The sequence below is a fragment of the Chaetodon auriga genome, chromosome 5 (assembly GCF_051107435.1).
Source record: "Chaetodon auriga isolate fChaAug3 chromosome 5, fChaAug3.hap1, whole genome shotgun sequence".
Classification (NCBI taxonomy): Eukaryota; Metazoa; Chordata; class Actinopteri; order Chaetodontiformes; family Chaetodontidae; genus Chaetodon; species Chaetodon auriga.
In genome coordinates, this window is record NC_135078.1 from 9,990,752 (window position 1) to 10,004,720 (window position 13,969).

At 45.4% G+C, this 13,969-nt stretch overlaps 1 protein-coding gene across 6 annotated transcripts in view; it reads right to left on the reverse strand.

The window, feature by feature from the left end:
* wdfy3 (WD repeat and FYVE domain containing 3) overlaps positions 1 to 13,969 on the reverse strand; it is an 86,721-nt gene that overhangs the window by 16,954 nt on the left and 55,798 nt on the right. For 4 of the 6 annotated variants that reach the window (XM_076730772.1, XM_076730773.1, XM_076730769.1 and 1 more), the window contains 21 exons: positions 12,610 to 12,841; positions 12,351 to 12,511; positions 11,115 to 11,226; positions 10,763 to 10,953; positions 10,346 to 10,498; positions 9,947 to 10,020; positions 9,608 to 9,769; positions 9,312 to 9,406; positions 9,027 to 9,147; positions 8,713 to 8,930; positions 7,622 to 7,818; positions 7,176 to 7,310; positions 6,126 to 6,305; positions 5,259 to 5,492; positions 4,935 to 5,034; positions 4,163 to 4,323; positions 2,637 to 2,866; positions 1,423 to 1,532; positions 997 to 1,179; positions 246 to 403; positions 59 to 136 (listed from right to left, as the gene is read on the reverse strand). In XM_076730772.1, the coding sequence (XP_076586887.1) occupies positions 59 to 136; positions 246 to 403; positions 997 to 1,179; positions 1,423 to 1,532; positions 2,637 to 2,866; positions 4,163 to 4,323; positions 4,935 to 5,034; positions 5,259 to 5,492; positions 6,126 to 6,305; positions 7,176 to 7,310; positions 7,622 to 7,818; positions 8,713 to 8,930; positions 9,027 to 9,147; positions 9,312 to 9,406; positions 9,608 to 9,769; positions 9,947 to 10,020; positions 10,346 to 10,498; positions 10,763 to 10,953; positions 11,115 to 11,226; positions 12,351 to 12,511; positions 12,610 to 12,841 (3,285 nt within the window). Of the gene's footprint in view, positions 1 to 58; positions 137 to 245; positions 404 to 996; positions 1,180 to 1,422; positions 1,533 to 2,636; positions 2,867 to 4,162; positions 4,324 to 4,934; positions 5,035 to 5,258; positions 5,493 to 6,125; positions 6,306 to 7,175; positions 7,311 to 7,621; positions 7,819 to 8,712; positions 8,931 to 9,026; positions 9,148 to 9,311; positions 9,407 to 9,607; positions 9,770 to 9,942; positions 10,021 to 10,345; positions 10,499 to 10,762; positions 10,954 to 11,114; positions 11,227 to 12,350; positions 12,512 to 12,609; positions 12,842 to 13,969 lie in introns of all 6 variants that reach the window. The other 2 variants (XM_076730771.1, XM_076730768.1) reach the window with 2 other exon arrangements.

Genomic DNA, 13,969 nt, shown 5'->3' on the forward strand with positions numbered 1-13,969 from the left:
GATAAAGCAGCTTGAATTTTTGCACCCACTGTGTTTGATAATGATGCACGTGTGGTACCTCTTGATATTCTTTGTACTGCATGGCCACCAGGTCTCGAACAACAGCAATGTGTGTGAACATCCACTGGAAGGTTTCCTGTTGGTCAGAAATACCAGACTGTGATGGAAGAAAGCGGACTAACACATGCTTTAAGGGTATTGTGAACCTCTGCTGCAGCTGTGCTCTGAGTGTCAGTTGTGTGCACCTGCGCTGACAGGCTGTTCTTGTTCAGGCTGTTCTCCTTCTTGTTGCGGCGGACGCCCGTCAGCTTGGAGAGGCCGAAGCCGCTGCTGACTCTGGACAGTTTGGACTGGGTCGCCGGCGCCACTGCCTCCCCTCGACTGATACACTTCTTCTCATAGACTGAACAGCAAAGAAGATAGAAGAGAAAGCAAAACAACCAGTCACATGAGTGAATTTATTATTTTTACCACTAAGCCATTCACATAGGGAAAAAAAACTCAACAGAAAGATCTCTTTCCAGAAACTGAAGATGCAGACAACCCACCGCCTTGTATTCAACGGAACCGAAAAAAGAAAAATAGTCCCTAGATTACAGGAAACTCTTTGAAGCCTTTTTCATTACTTTTGGAAATTTAGACAAAACTTCTCACATTATCTGGTTACCAGCCAAAGAGTCTGGTTCAGCAGACTGAGTCAAGACTTTGGCTGGTAGTAATTCCCCATTCTGCTTACATCAGCAAAAGTACAACCCTGAGCGAGAGGACCAGCAGGAAAGACAGCAGATCAGCGATAATAGGCCCTACTGGCACGGCACCACGTTCAAGCATTTCCTTTGCAAAACAACAAGAGGAGCTCCCAAATAGTTGATCTACTTATGTAAATCCAACACAGACTTGGCTCAGGAAATGTTCAGCTAGTGCACAGCAAGTCTGTGTGGGGATATCTGTGCGCGTGTGTATGTGTGAGTGTTTGTTTCTTCCAGTCTCTCTCACCCAGGTGGTTCTGCCAGCTCTTCAGGGCCGGCTCCTCCAGGGCCGGCCTGGCCGTGGCGATGTCCACGTGGCCTCTGTCGTTGCAGGGCAGAGACACTTTGAATATGTCCTCCAGCATCTGACGCTTGCTGTGCATCAGCTCCGTCCACACCCGGTTCACCGCCTTCAGCAGCAGCTGCCGGCCTGCGGAGGGGCCACAGTAACCATTGTGCATAAACAAGTCAGCCTGCTTCAATGGCACTGAAGTGCAGTGCTGCTGTGTGCCTGTTGTATTTCAATTGTCAACAAAGGTCCAAAACTGTGTAAAAACCTGTCCAAGGGATGCTGTCAGAAAATCTCAAGACCACACACATGCACACAGTCAGCAGGGTTAAACAGGTTCACCGTCAACGCACACACACAAACACGCATCTAACAGTCTCTCACCCTCGCTGACGTCGTGGCTGTGCGTGGCGTCGGCCTCGTTCTCCGTGGGCATCATGACATGCCAGGTTGTCATCCTGGCCTCCGCCTCCAGACCGAAGCCTTCCACGCTACTGCGGAGACAAACACACAGTGAAGGGTACCAACCTGCCACACAGATACCTGAGGGGGGCGTCACAGGGAGAGATAGATTGTTTGGCCTCTCTGCAGCAGTAGGTCTGCTCTCTGCAGTCGCACAGGCTGTCGTGTTAAAGCATATTGTGTTCCCAGCGTGGTAGGAAACTCAGTGTCTCTCCACCTGCTGCAGTTTTGGAAGCTATCAGCACTTCTGGCAGGACACGCGCAAAAAAAAGACTTGCCATGATTAGAGTCCAATGGCGTGGAAGTGGACACGACACAGTCTGACTCAAAGAAAATACAAACAAAGGTGTGAGAGTCTGTGGTAAACCACTCTTGAGCTACACAAACACTGAGTTAAACGGATGGAGCCAGAGAACCACTTATAACTGCTGAACAAAATCTGACAAAACGAACTTTGGAATAGAAATGGTGATTATGTCTTCACTCATGACAGACTAACTAACGTACCTCAAAAGCTGTAGGCTAGGCTAACTAGCTAAACTCCTGATGAAGAGATGTTTCACTTGGATGTGTGACTACATCTTCTCTTACGCCCCATTTCAATCAACGTTATTTAGTCTTCTATGGTTCAGAGAGAAAACGGCTGACTTGTGTCGTCATCAGAAACATGTTTTCACATCCTCCACACTGAATATGTGCACAGACGCCATGTAATGAGTCTGTTATGAGTCATGCATGCTTCACACAACCAAATGTAATAGATGTTTATCCGACAGAACAACGTGCGGCAATGCTGAACAAACTGCTTTACATGTAAATACTGATCTTCTTGGTCCACTCATTTCAATGCTGCAGTACATTGATGACACATTTGAACTACAGGCAGAACAATGCTATTTTGTGAGCATTTCTAGTTCTTGGATTTCTTTCAAAATACTCTCAGCACTCTGCTTGAACCTCCCCAGCATGACTTAAGACCAAGCTGCATAAACCATTTAAAAATATGTATTGAACCTGAACACATTTGCAAAGAACTCCGTTTTTCACAAGACATTTTATGGCCTTAAAAAAATCAATAAATCAGAGTCAACCTTGTGTACAGACACCTTGCTACAGACAAGCTTATGTCACCCTACCTCCCGCTGTGCAGGCAGATAAAGCAGTGAGCCAGACAGGCCACAAAGTCCTGGTCGTGGTTGCCTGGCCCCAGCACCAGGTTGCGGTTGACGGTCAGGACCCGCAGGGCGTCCAGCAGGGCCACCTGCTGAGCCACCGTCTTGTGGGGTCGACAGAGCTGGTAGAGCACGGTCCGGTTCAGACAGTGGTAGATCGTGTCAAGGGAAAGACCCTGAGAACGCCTCTTAGACTGGAGGAGGAGAAGAGAAGGGAAAATCAAACCGGTGTAGGAGGTTAGAGGGAAAGTATTTTCAGATCATTAAGCGCTAAAACAAGAGGAAGGTGAGAAATACAGTCGAAGAAAAGAGATTCGGCATGTTGGTTCTTTAGCTGTGTGCGCTGTATTGCTGTACGCTGGATATGGATAAAGCTGCAGTGGAAATATTTCAGCAGAAAGAAGATTTGTTTGAGCAATCGAGGCTGAACTGGGCTTAGTAGTTGGAGGGTTGTGAATGCAGCTTTGTTTTTCTAGTGCTGTTGTTTTAGTTGCTAAAGCTCTTTAAAAAGACTGTGAAAATAAGGGTTGCACACATCTGTAGAGGGACTGTTCCGCACACACATATTATGAACTGGCCGTATATTTAGAGTGAAGTGAGCGAACATCTAAACCACTAATCACACCAGGATATTTCCAATGGCATTATGGTTTGAAATATTAATTTCAGAGCATAATCTCTTAATCTTCTCACTTGCACAGCAGTGAGTGCATAAGGCATGACACGAACAGCAGAATACAAAGTCCACACACGACTTCACTTGAGTCTCTGTGTTCACGGTCGTGTTTTTTTTCACTCATTTACAAGAGAGTTAAAACATAAACAGTGAAATATTTATGAAACCATCTCAGTTTTGCATCAACAGCTTTTTTCTCAGTGATGGAAGGAATAACCCAAAGCATAAACTGAATCTTACATACAGTAAAAATTATATATAACATAAACAACATTACAGACTGAGAAACAAACAGACACCTGTCAGTCATTCAGGCGCTAAATGGACTAACAGCCATATCTAATTCATGTGCCTTCACAGTCTAAACTGAGTAAATGAAGCCTGCAGTCAGATGGATGCTGCCGATCTAATTTAATCCTAAGCGTGTTCACTGGTTACATTAACCGGAGGAAGACTCACAGAAGGACTGTTTTATTTCTCCATCCAGCACAGGCAGCACACAGACGCCGTCTGTTTGCCTCCGGCTGCGCTGGAGAAAAATGTCCACTCGGATAATGCAGACTGTTTACAAGAAGCACCAGTGAAATGCTGGCGCTTTTTTCTGGGTGTGATAAATTTGTCTGCTATAATGTGACTCCGGCACATAGCCAAACATGAGCTCCACTGTAAATGCAGTCAGGCTTCTTGGCCTGAGCCTTCAGTAAGACTCTGCAGGTACAGGAGGGGAAACTGTACACTTGCTTGATTAATCAGGCAATCATGAATCTGTCCATTCTGGACCTTGAGGAATGTTTAAAGGCATTTTGGTTTGTACCTGTCCTATGAGCTGCACGATGAAGTCCACCACCAGCTTGGAGTCCTTGTTGAACATGCCCTGCCACAGCTTGTCCACCACCCGCTGGGTGAAATAAAAGACGTTGTTGACCAGAATCTGATAGCTTCCACCACTGCTGAGGGGCAGAGAGGCATCTTCACCTGCATGGAGGAGCAACAAGAGAGAGCAGGTACATGTGTTAGCTGTCAGAAATCACCTCCACATTAACCAGCATAGTGTGCTGACAGTAGCTACTAGCTACTACTAGCTCAGATAAGTTCCGAAGTGAGGTCAGAGGTGATGTGATCAAAGGAAAAAACTTAAATATACAGTTTGTGTATTGTTTTATAATTTAAATCCATATGTATCTTGGTTGAAAACAAGACTGCAGAGCGCTGACTAAATTAAACACAAGCAGTCAAGTGAAATCCTAAAGATGTTTGCAGTTCTCTGGGCTTCAGACTGTGATTTGCTGACTCATGATGCAACAATCAGAGCATCTCACAGAGCCAACTGAGAAATCGGTGCTCGTCCAGGCCATTTTCTGCCTAATCATCAGCTATTTTTTGTTAATAGCCACTTTGGCAGGAAGTGAACCATTAAGGTAAGATTAAACATCAGTGAGCAGCATGAGGAAATTACTTGGAGGTTTATGTTTACCCTAAAACTATAGAAGACTGGAAAACAATGAAGCTGGCAGGGAAACTACAAACTGGATAAAGTAAGACTGGCTGGATTCCTCTGTATGACGGGTTGAGGATTTTAGACTTACCTAAAAGGACATCAGCAGCCAGAAGGTGCTCCATGACCCCATCCAGGATGTTGGACTGAAACTCCTTCTGCTGAGTTCTAGTGGAGCGCTCTGGGGAGGCCTTGTACCCGAAAACAGACACACACATTTTGGACCATTATTCACAAAGAGTTACGATGTTACAAGTCTGTGCGCTTGCTCACATTTAAACTCAGTGAGCTACAACAATGGCTGGTCTTAAACACCAAGAAAGGTATTTTTAATATCAGCTTTTATTCATCAAGAGGGAGAAAACATAAAGAATTATAGTGGTTCTGTGTCCATCCACGCTGTTTATCTCCTCACCTCCAGCAGCAGGTCAATGATGGGCGTCTGCTTGCTGGCCGGGGTCATGCAGAGGTTGTCCATGATCAGGACCCTCATGAAGTCAAAGACATACTTTTTGGCTGGGTGGTTGGTCAGGGACGTCTTGGAGCCCACATTGCAGTATTCAGACTGGCTACGGTTCATTCCCGAGTCCCCGGCAAAAGCCTTGAACTCCTCTGTGGGAGAACCTGCCTCGTCATCCAAATCACTGACCTGGGACAGATGGAGTGAGACAATTAATCTACGGTTTTGATGTTTTTACAGTTATAACAGCACATTCTTTTATTTTCCATTCGTACAGTGCAGCCTTGCTTCCTCCAAGTTCTTTCCTCTGACGTTTTTTACCAACATAATAACTTGATTCAATGGTTTGGCTCACTGCAGGAGCAAGTGTCCCATTACAAAACTGTCAGAAAACACCTTTTCTTATGAGAAAATCTGCAGTGCCCTGCTCTTTGTTCTTGAAAGTGCAGCAGTTTACATTGATTGCATTGCTCATAATTGCAAGGAGATTCCAATTTACAATGTATTGCCCCACAGGACAGAATCACCATATATCTGCAGTGGGCTGATGGGGTTCCTGATCAATACCTGTAATTACTTACTCAGGTAATGAAATTTTTACTTTTAAATCCAATTTCAGACCTATTGCCTCAGTCGTGCAACAACAACCCCTTTGAATTTGCATTTAAAGTATTGGGACAAGAGATTTGTACAGGAGAAGCTGAAGCGCTATTGAAGTTGTTGCAACTCGTCACCAGTAAAGGTCACATATTTCCTATTGCTCCTTCGCTTGTGCTGGAACTTTATTCAACATCGGATTCAGGAGAAAACATACAGCCTTACCATCTCAGAGTAGGGCCTGATGTTGAAGGGGAAGACAGCTGCTGCCAGGGCACAGAGGAACTCAGGACTGTGCCACATTGGCGACAGGTCGGGCACGTTGTGGTAAAGATACCTAAAGAACTGCATGAGAGTGACTGGGTACTCCCTCAGCCAGGAGCCTTCCTCCTCTGACTGCCACGGCTGGAAAGAGACACAAGAAAAGACATCTAGAAGCAGTGGAAGTGCTGGATGTTCAGTTCAAATCTCAGACTGGTTTGGAGGCTCTAAGCAAAGAGGAACTTGTTCAGCAGCAGCCTGTTAACAGGAGGTCGAGTGAAGCTTGTCAGCAACCAGCAGCGAGCACGGCGCAATTCACTGAGAAACACCCGGGTGTGAGTGTGCGGATGAATATGAAGACAGCATGTGTGCCCAGTCATTTTTCTTGGATTAATGGAGCTTAAAAAGACACTTTAAAAAACACGGGCAGCGACTGCAGGGAAATCCTACATAAAGAAGCACTTAAAATGACAAGATGAACACGAGAAACCTCTCACATATCAGAGTTTTCTGAGACATAAGCTCTCTATGTGTGCGTGTTTAAAAGTAATCTGCTTTTGGGAAAAGGTGTCTGATCTAATTAGTGGAATTCTGGGTAAAAGGGGCTTCTCTTAAGCCATAACTATGGGACTGGAATATTGATCCTGAGAGCATTATGTCCTCAAGAGGAAAGCTGCAGAATCTCAGTGTGACTGAAAGAGATGACTTGTTTTAGAAAAGTTTTACAAAAAAACAAGCCTTAGACAAAAACACAGTTATTACAAGACTTTTTTGGAGAACTACAATGATGAAGCACTTTAATAATATAATATCTGGCCTTGTAGAGACAACTGAATTTAGCTTTGATTACATTTTGTTATGTATTTTTTTGTTTTAATCAACAGTCTGAATATATTTGTTTCTTCTTCATTTACTCATTTCATTGTGAAATTGTGATATTTGTCTGCCCTGATCATTATGAACTTCTTGAAAATGACAACACATTTCTTAACCCACTTAAACAGTGGTTCTCACCAGGTTGAGCATGCTGCGCAGCATGGCCAGCAGCAGGAAGGCCGCCTCGGTGTAAAAATTGTGGATGGAGCCCACCACAGTCGCACTGGAGGCCGGCATGCCAAAGATGAACGTCCAGATGGAGTCCAGGTCAAACTGAGAAGACAAAGACACACACTGGGGTAATATACACACTGCATATTACTAAATGCTACTACATTTGCTAAACATGTTTTACTAAACATATGCAAATGTCCCTATTTGTCACTAGATCATTCCCAAAGAATTCTTTTGAAAAAGTCTAATTTGGGGAAGAAAGAAATAAAGTGTCTTAAAAAAAACCCATATGTACTGATTTTAGAGAATAAGACAATGAAGAGCTGCATTCATTTGTTCAGTATAATTCCGATCCACTGTGCTGATCCATTAATATTAGTAAAAGAAGAAAAAAGGTTGGGTGTACTAACATGTACCTGCAGGCTGTCTGGCAGCTCGGTGACGGGCTGCTGCAGGAACAGTGCCATGAGCAGGAAGTAGAGCTCCGGCACGTTGGTGTGCTTGGGCAGCAGTGTCTGCAGCACAGGGAATCCTGGGAAGTGGCAAGCGTCCCGGTTGATCTCCCGCAGTGTGGAGCGCCCACCGGCACTGCGGCCCACGTTGAAGCCTAAAACGGGGGGTTGGAGAAGTGAAGGGAGAAGTGAATGTTAAGAATATTGCATGAAGGTAGATAGGCGACATTACCACACACACCCTCTGACTAAGGCAACTACTGGCAACTCTGGCTACAGCTGTTGGTTTGGGGTTTAATGGAACGGGTCTATCAAGGAGGTGATTACTCTATTCAGGACTGTAATCCTCTAACTGAGAGTATCAGGCAGAATTTGAATTGGAAGTAACTTAAAAGATCAGGATTTGGTTGAGCTGGATAACAAACTCCAAATCTGAATAAAACTAAGGGCTTCCACATTCTGACAGTGCTACAGCAGTGGTACTTCTTTTAGGCCATGTCACTACTCAGCTTGGTTTTCAAGCAAGGTCAATGGTTCTCAGCCTGGAGGTTGGTAAGATGATGAAGTGAAAAAAAAATCTAATACACAAATTTGTGAGCATACTCTTTATTTTTGTCACCAATGTGCTCAAATAGTGAACAGAAACAGACAGTGAAGAGAGCATAAAAGTCAGCATTCTGAGGCAGAAGTAATATGACGAACTGATGAGGCTGAAAACCATTGAGCTCAGGTGGGACTGTGGTCGCAGCAGTAGGGAGAGCAGGGAGGCAAAAAATGAGAAGACCAACCCTTGGCTGTGCGGCGCACAAACTGCGCAGCTTTCTGTTTACTGAACGAAGGCCAACTCCGACGGAAAGCGTTGCCAGAGTGAGGAGAGGCGTCTGCTGAGCCATATTACAACATACAGTATATACACTGCACATTATCACTGCATGCTTCTGACTCTTGTGGTAGGGAATGTCAATGTTATTACTGGGTTTAACATTTTGTTTGTTTAGTAAATGTGTTGCCATGATAGCCATGAAGCCTTGCCACGCTCGTGCACTCACCCAGCACTGTGCCGATTTTATTGGTCAGGACGGAGTCGGTGTGGTCCAGCCAGCCGCCTCCGCACAGGCCCTCTTTGAAGCGGTTGAGGGTGGATTGGTTGGAGAGCAGCACCACCAGGATCCACAGAGCTGCCGTGACCGTGCTGGAGTGAAGATGTTCCTCCATGAACATTAAGAGCCAATCAAAGCCCAGCGTCCGCACCAGCTCCTCGCATGCCCTGCAGGGTGAGACGGAGGGAAAACGGGGTCAACTGATGGTCCACAGTCAGCATTACTCCTAAAAATGCGGATATGGGAGGAGACTTTTGTCTTACTGGGCATTGACAGAGCACTTCTCCTTGGTGGTGAAGAGCAGCCTGAGGAGGTTGTCCAGCAGTCGGTTTCTCAGCAGAATGAGGTTGGCCGACAGGAGACCGCCAAAATCGTCATCGTTACCTGGAGACAAAACGTTTTCATGAGGAAACTGTTAATTCAGCCAGGATAGAAAAAGCACTAAATATATATATTCATCTATTACTAGTCAAATATGATGCTTTTGTATTTACCAGCATTTGGCCACATAAACAAGGAGAATGTTACTGCATTTAAATCAGTGTTACCTCCATCGATCTTCTCCTCATTATTGATTTCCATTACGACAAACTTCTCACACACAGCAAATGTGGGGAGAGTAGACGAGATGAACTGGCCAAACCTGTGAGGTGAAGGAAGGAAAGGCTTGGACTTGCTTGTGTTTTGCTTTATGTTTCAGGCATACAGTAAAAACTATGCAACAAATGCAATATGGATACATGATCCATTGCTTGTCATAATTTACATATTCTATCATTACTCTATCCTGTGTGAGTGACGTACAAAAGTCCTTGCGGACAGGTATGTCTGAACATTGGTTTACCTCAGCAGATCATATGGGTTGGGGAAGCCCTGCAGCAGCAGACTGAGCACGTTGCTGATGGCAGCTACGGTGGGCTGGGACAGCGAGGTGTCTCTCAGGGTCAGCAGCAGTCTGGGGATCAGCTGGAACTCCCTCAGTAGTTTGGCATTTTTAGCCGCCTCACTGTTGAACACAGAGAGAGGCACACACAGTTAGATCAGCTTCGCTGAAAATGATGAAGAAAAACGAAGAAACGGTGCCAAATAACTTCTTCGGGAAGGTAATTTTCATAATCATTCAGTGTTCAATCACTTCTATATTCAGGGCACATCTCAAGGAAAAGAAAGCTCTGACACTTGCCTGGATTCGGTCAGCAGTTCAATGAAATGCTCAAACAGAGACAGATGGAGCTCGTAGGGAGCGTGGAGCCAGACCTGAGGAGCAGGAGGAGCAGACTTCAGACCACTGCGACACAAGTTGTGCTTGGCAGCGTAACTATTGGCATGAAGAGGTGGCATCTTGGCACAGAGCAGCCCAGATTCTCAAAGCTATCACCAGCCGAGTAAAAGAAACTTTTTCTCATCTGGTCACATCAGCCAGTACATCCCAAAATATACCTGCTACTCCCACGGTTTCATCAGCTCAGTAGAGGTCTAAGTGGAACGGGAAGCTTATGGCTGTTCAGCTGCCAAGATAGCACATTAAATTGTGAAAGTGTTTATAGACATCTTGGTTCCATGCGGCCCCCTAAGCCCTCACCTCGAAATCACAGAGCAGGTCCTGGAAGGCGGTGGAGTTGGGAATGATGGAGGTCTCGTGGCCGCTGTCAACTGTTCCCACCAGAGAGAAGGTGAGGTGGAGGATGTGACTGTTGAGCAGAGAGCGCTTCTTCTTCAGCAGCATAGCCAGCAGCTGCAAGAAGGGGACAACAGCACAAATATCCCAATCATCTTGTTTCACTGCATTTGGAATACATTCAGTTTCAAGATGACAGCCATGACACCCAAAGTGTCAAATAAAATCTTCCACCTTTTGTTGTCAGTCATGAAACCCAAACCCCACCTCGCCATACCCATATTTACCAACTAATGCGTCTGTGTTTTTCACTTGTTATTTTCAGCTACAAATCCAGAATACCACATCCTGTCATGTGACCAGCGTTAAACTCTTCCTAACCTGGTAGCCTTTGATGCGCTCCATCTCCTTACTGGCCAACGGGTTGCTTTTTACAACACACACCAAAGCTTTGACAGCCGCATACAGGCCCTCCACGTCTGATGCCATGGCAACCAGGCCCAAGATGGCCGCCGCCCCACCCACATACTGCAGGTTGGTGGCCACAGGTTTGGCTACGAAGGCGCGGACCCCTGAATGTGCAAGAAAGAGGCAAAGAGCTTCAGGACAAATACGACAACTTCAAACAGTACTGTACCAAACCAATCCAATGAGCCCCTGAGCGATTACAAGAAGACTGTAAAAAAACAGGATTTTTTGCTATTGTTACGGCTTTTTCACAGATCTGCTTTACCTAAATATCCGATGACCGCTGCTCCAATGGTACGTGCCAGTCCATTGAGGTGGCCGGCAGCATTATGAATCAGCTTGACTGGAGTGGCGTTTTCATGAGAGGACACAGCAAGCTAAAGAGGGAGGGAGGGAAGAGGTTCAGGTAAGAAATCCCAATCAAAGACACACACAGCCACTCACATTTTTCTGTTTTTATCAAGCCCTATTTAGCCGGTTACAGTGAAATATGGGAGGAATTAAGGAAATTGGGAGTGTCAGCAAGTGAAAAAGGTGTGAGGTACACTCTAAAAACTGCCTTTGTGCGGCATGTTTTCTAGTTCTAATGAGGAACAAGTGATAATGATACGGTCTGGATTTTCTGGATTGAACAAAAACACTAACGTATTCTCTTAACTGCTGGTAGCATAAACACCCTCTTCCTATTCTACAACAGGGCCCCGCTGTAGCAGAAATGATGATGCCTCTGCATTTCTTTGACATTTGCTTCCTGCGAGTCGCCGTGGGCTGGGGCTTAGCAGGGAGAGCAGAGCAGGCCGGGAAATAACCTGACAGGTGGTGAGAGAGATAAGGACGGAGGAGGGAGCTCATTTGGAGCTCAAACACACACTTGTGGCGGAATAAAAGGATGGCGCCTTAATTGCTGTAAATGCTTAAATATATGTGAAAATGAACATCCATGCAAGGAGACGAACTGCATACTTTCTGTTGAGTTTGACCTTTGTGCGCCAGTATGCACGTGCATTTATGTCTGTACATGTGTGTGCTTACATTTATAAATACAGACTGAGCAACAGAAACCTCCACAAAATTATAAATATTTCTTCTCTGCAAACTTTTTGCTAAAGGCCTGCACTGAAAACATCCCCACACTGTGCGCTGTGGTGAGGTAAAGGGCTGTTTCTTTTTTCAGTCAGTTACATCAGTCAGATATGATGTCATGTCAGCCGGTGAGCTCAACACGCCAGCGCCCTTCACTTAGTCAGACTCCAGAAGTACGAATCACATTTGTGCATTTGTAGTACTGAAGGACATTTGCTACTAAAAACAAGCTCTACAAAAACTACTAAAGCACTTTCAAAGAGAATGAACTTACACTGACTTAGATGAAATTTGGAAATTCTTAAACTCATGCAGTATATCTGACAACCAAATACTTGTGATTTATTGTTCCCAACACTATGAATTCGCAAACTCTACACACTACACTTTCATTCTACCGAGTAGAGGCATGTCTGACCTGTTTGGCGATGGCTTTGCTGTCGAGTTTGTTGTAGACTTTCCTGATCTTGGCCACGGTGAGAGTAGAAACAGAGAGTGCATACAGACTGAAAGACACCTTCTCCTCTGGTACCAACGCCACTGGGGAGGTAGGTGCTACCTCTGTCTTGGAGTCTTTACCTGGGACAATAAACAGTCAGATGAGGGACGTATAAAGATAAAATAGCGAGCACACAGAGGACGCCACACTGGAGGATGGAACTAAGACGACCACTCACAGGGCAGGTAGACGGCCTGGAAGCTGCCTACGTAGTTGGGTCCCAGTTCATAGATGGCGGCGACACTGGTGGCAGGCAGGACCTCCTCCAGGAAGTGGCTGGGCCCCAGACGCCACACCAGGCTGGAGAGCTGGCGCTGGGCAGGTGGCGTCCCCACATACCCATACACAGTGCTCACTACAGGGGGGTTGGTGGAGCCGGAGCCACCGGGTGTGCTGTGGATGTAGTGAAGCTGGAGGAGAGGGAGGAGGAGGGTAATGATGTAGATGAGGGGTTTCTTTAAGAGCACATGAGGATATGCAGGTAACATGTTCATTTGAGTACTTGACACTGGGCAGACAGCATGATGAGCACCCAAAGGATCCTTAGAGACTTCATACAGACACTCATTCACAGGGGACAAACAGGCTGCCAGTGCACGCTCACATGCACACAGACACATAAGATACACATGACCGGCTTGTTGTTTCCTGTACGACGACCTCAGCAGGAAATGAAGCCGTTGTTATCAGTGGTACTGAGAGGAAGCTGAGACTTGCGGTCTGCCGAGCCGTTTCCCTGCTCTGCCGTCTAATCTCAGGGGAATCTAAAGCCACTAAACCGCAAGCCACATCACAGTCTGCTGGCTGCTGTGCTGCAAGTCTACTGTTTAAAACCTGCTTTAGAAATGGGTTTCTGTGCTTCGTCTTTATCAACACGGCGGTCAGTGATGCGAACATTTCGAGCTCATCGTACGATATTTGTATCCCCCAGCAAAGCAGGACTAACGAAGGTTTCCCTCCTGAGCAAATAACAAGCTGTTTTCTGTAATATCAGCACTGTGCCACCCAGGGACTTAAAATGGGTGCAATCTGTCGATGGGGAGACTCTACACAGACACTGTCAGATTCACATTTACATTATATGATAATGAGAACAGAAAATGATGCACATCAGCATATTCTAAACATACCCTCTGAGGAAAGGGACAGTATATTTGGAGCAGCGCTGAAATGAAGGGCTGCATAATCACCAAGTTGACTGACAGGAAATTAAAAAATGTTGATATAAAACATTCTCTAGTTTCAGATTCTCAAACGTGATGTTTTGCTGCTTAACTTGGTTTTATTCTTCATCACACATTGAAAAGCTTTAGGTCTTGGACTGTTGATCAGACAGAGTTGAAGACATCTCCTTAGGTTGCAGTAATCTGTGATGAGCCTTTTTCAGTATTTTTTACATTGTACTGACTCATTTATTGAAAACCATGAAGCGAACTGTCAGTTGCAGCTAATTTAGGAATCAACACACTGCACACAACGGCACACAGATGCCTGTTAGAGTAACAATAACATAAAACAGTAAGATTTTAAATCTTCTG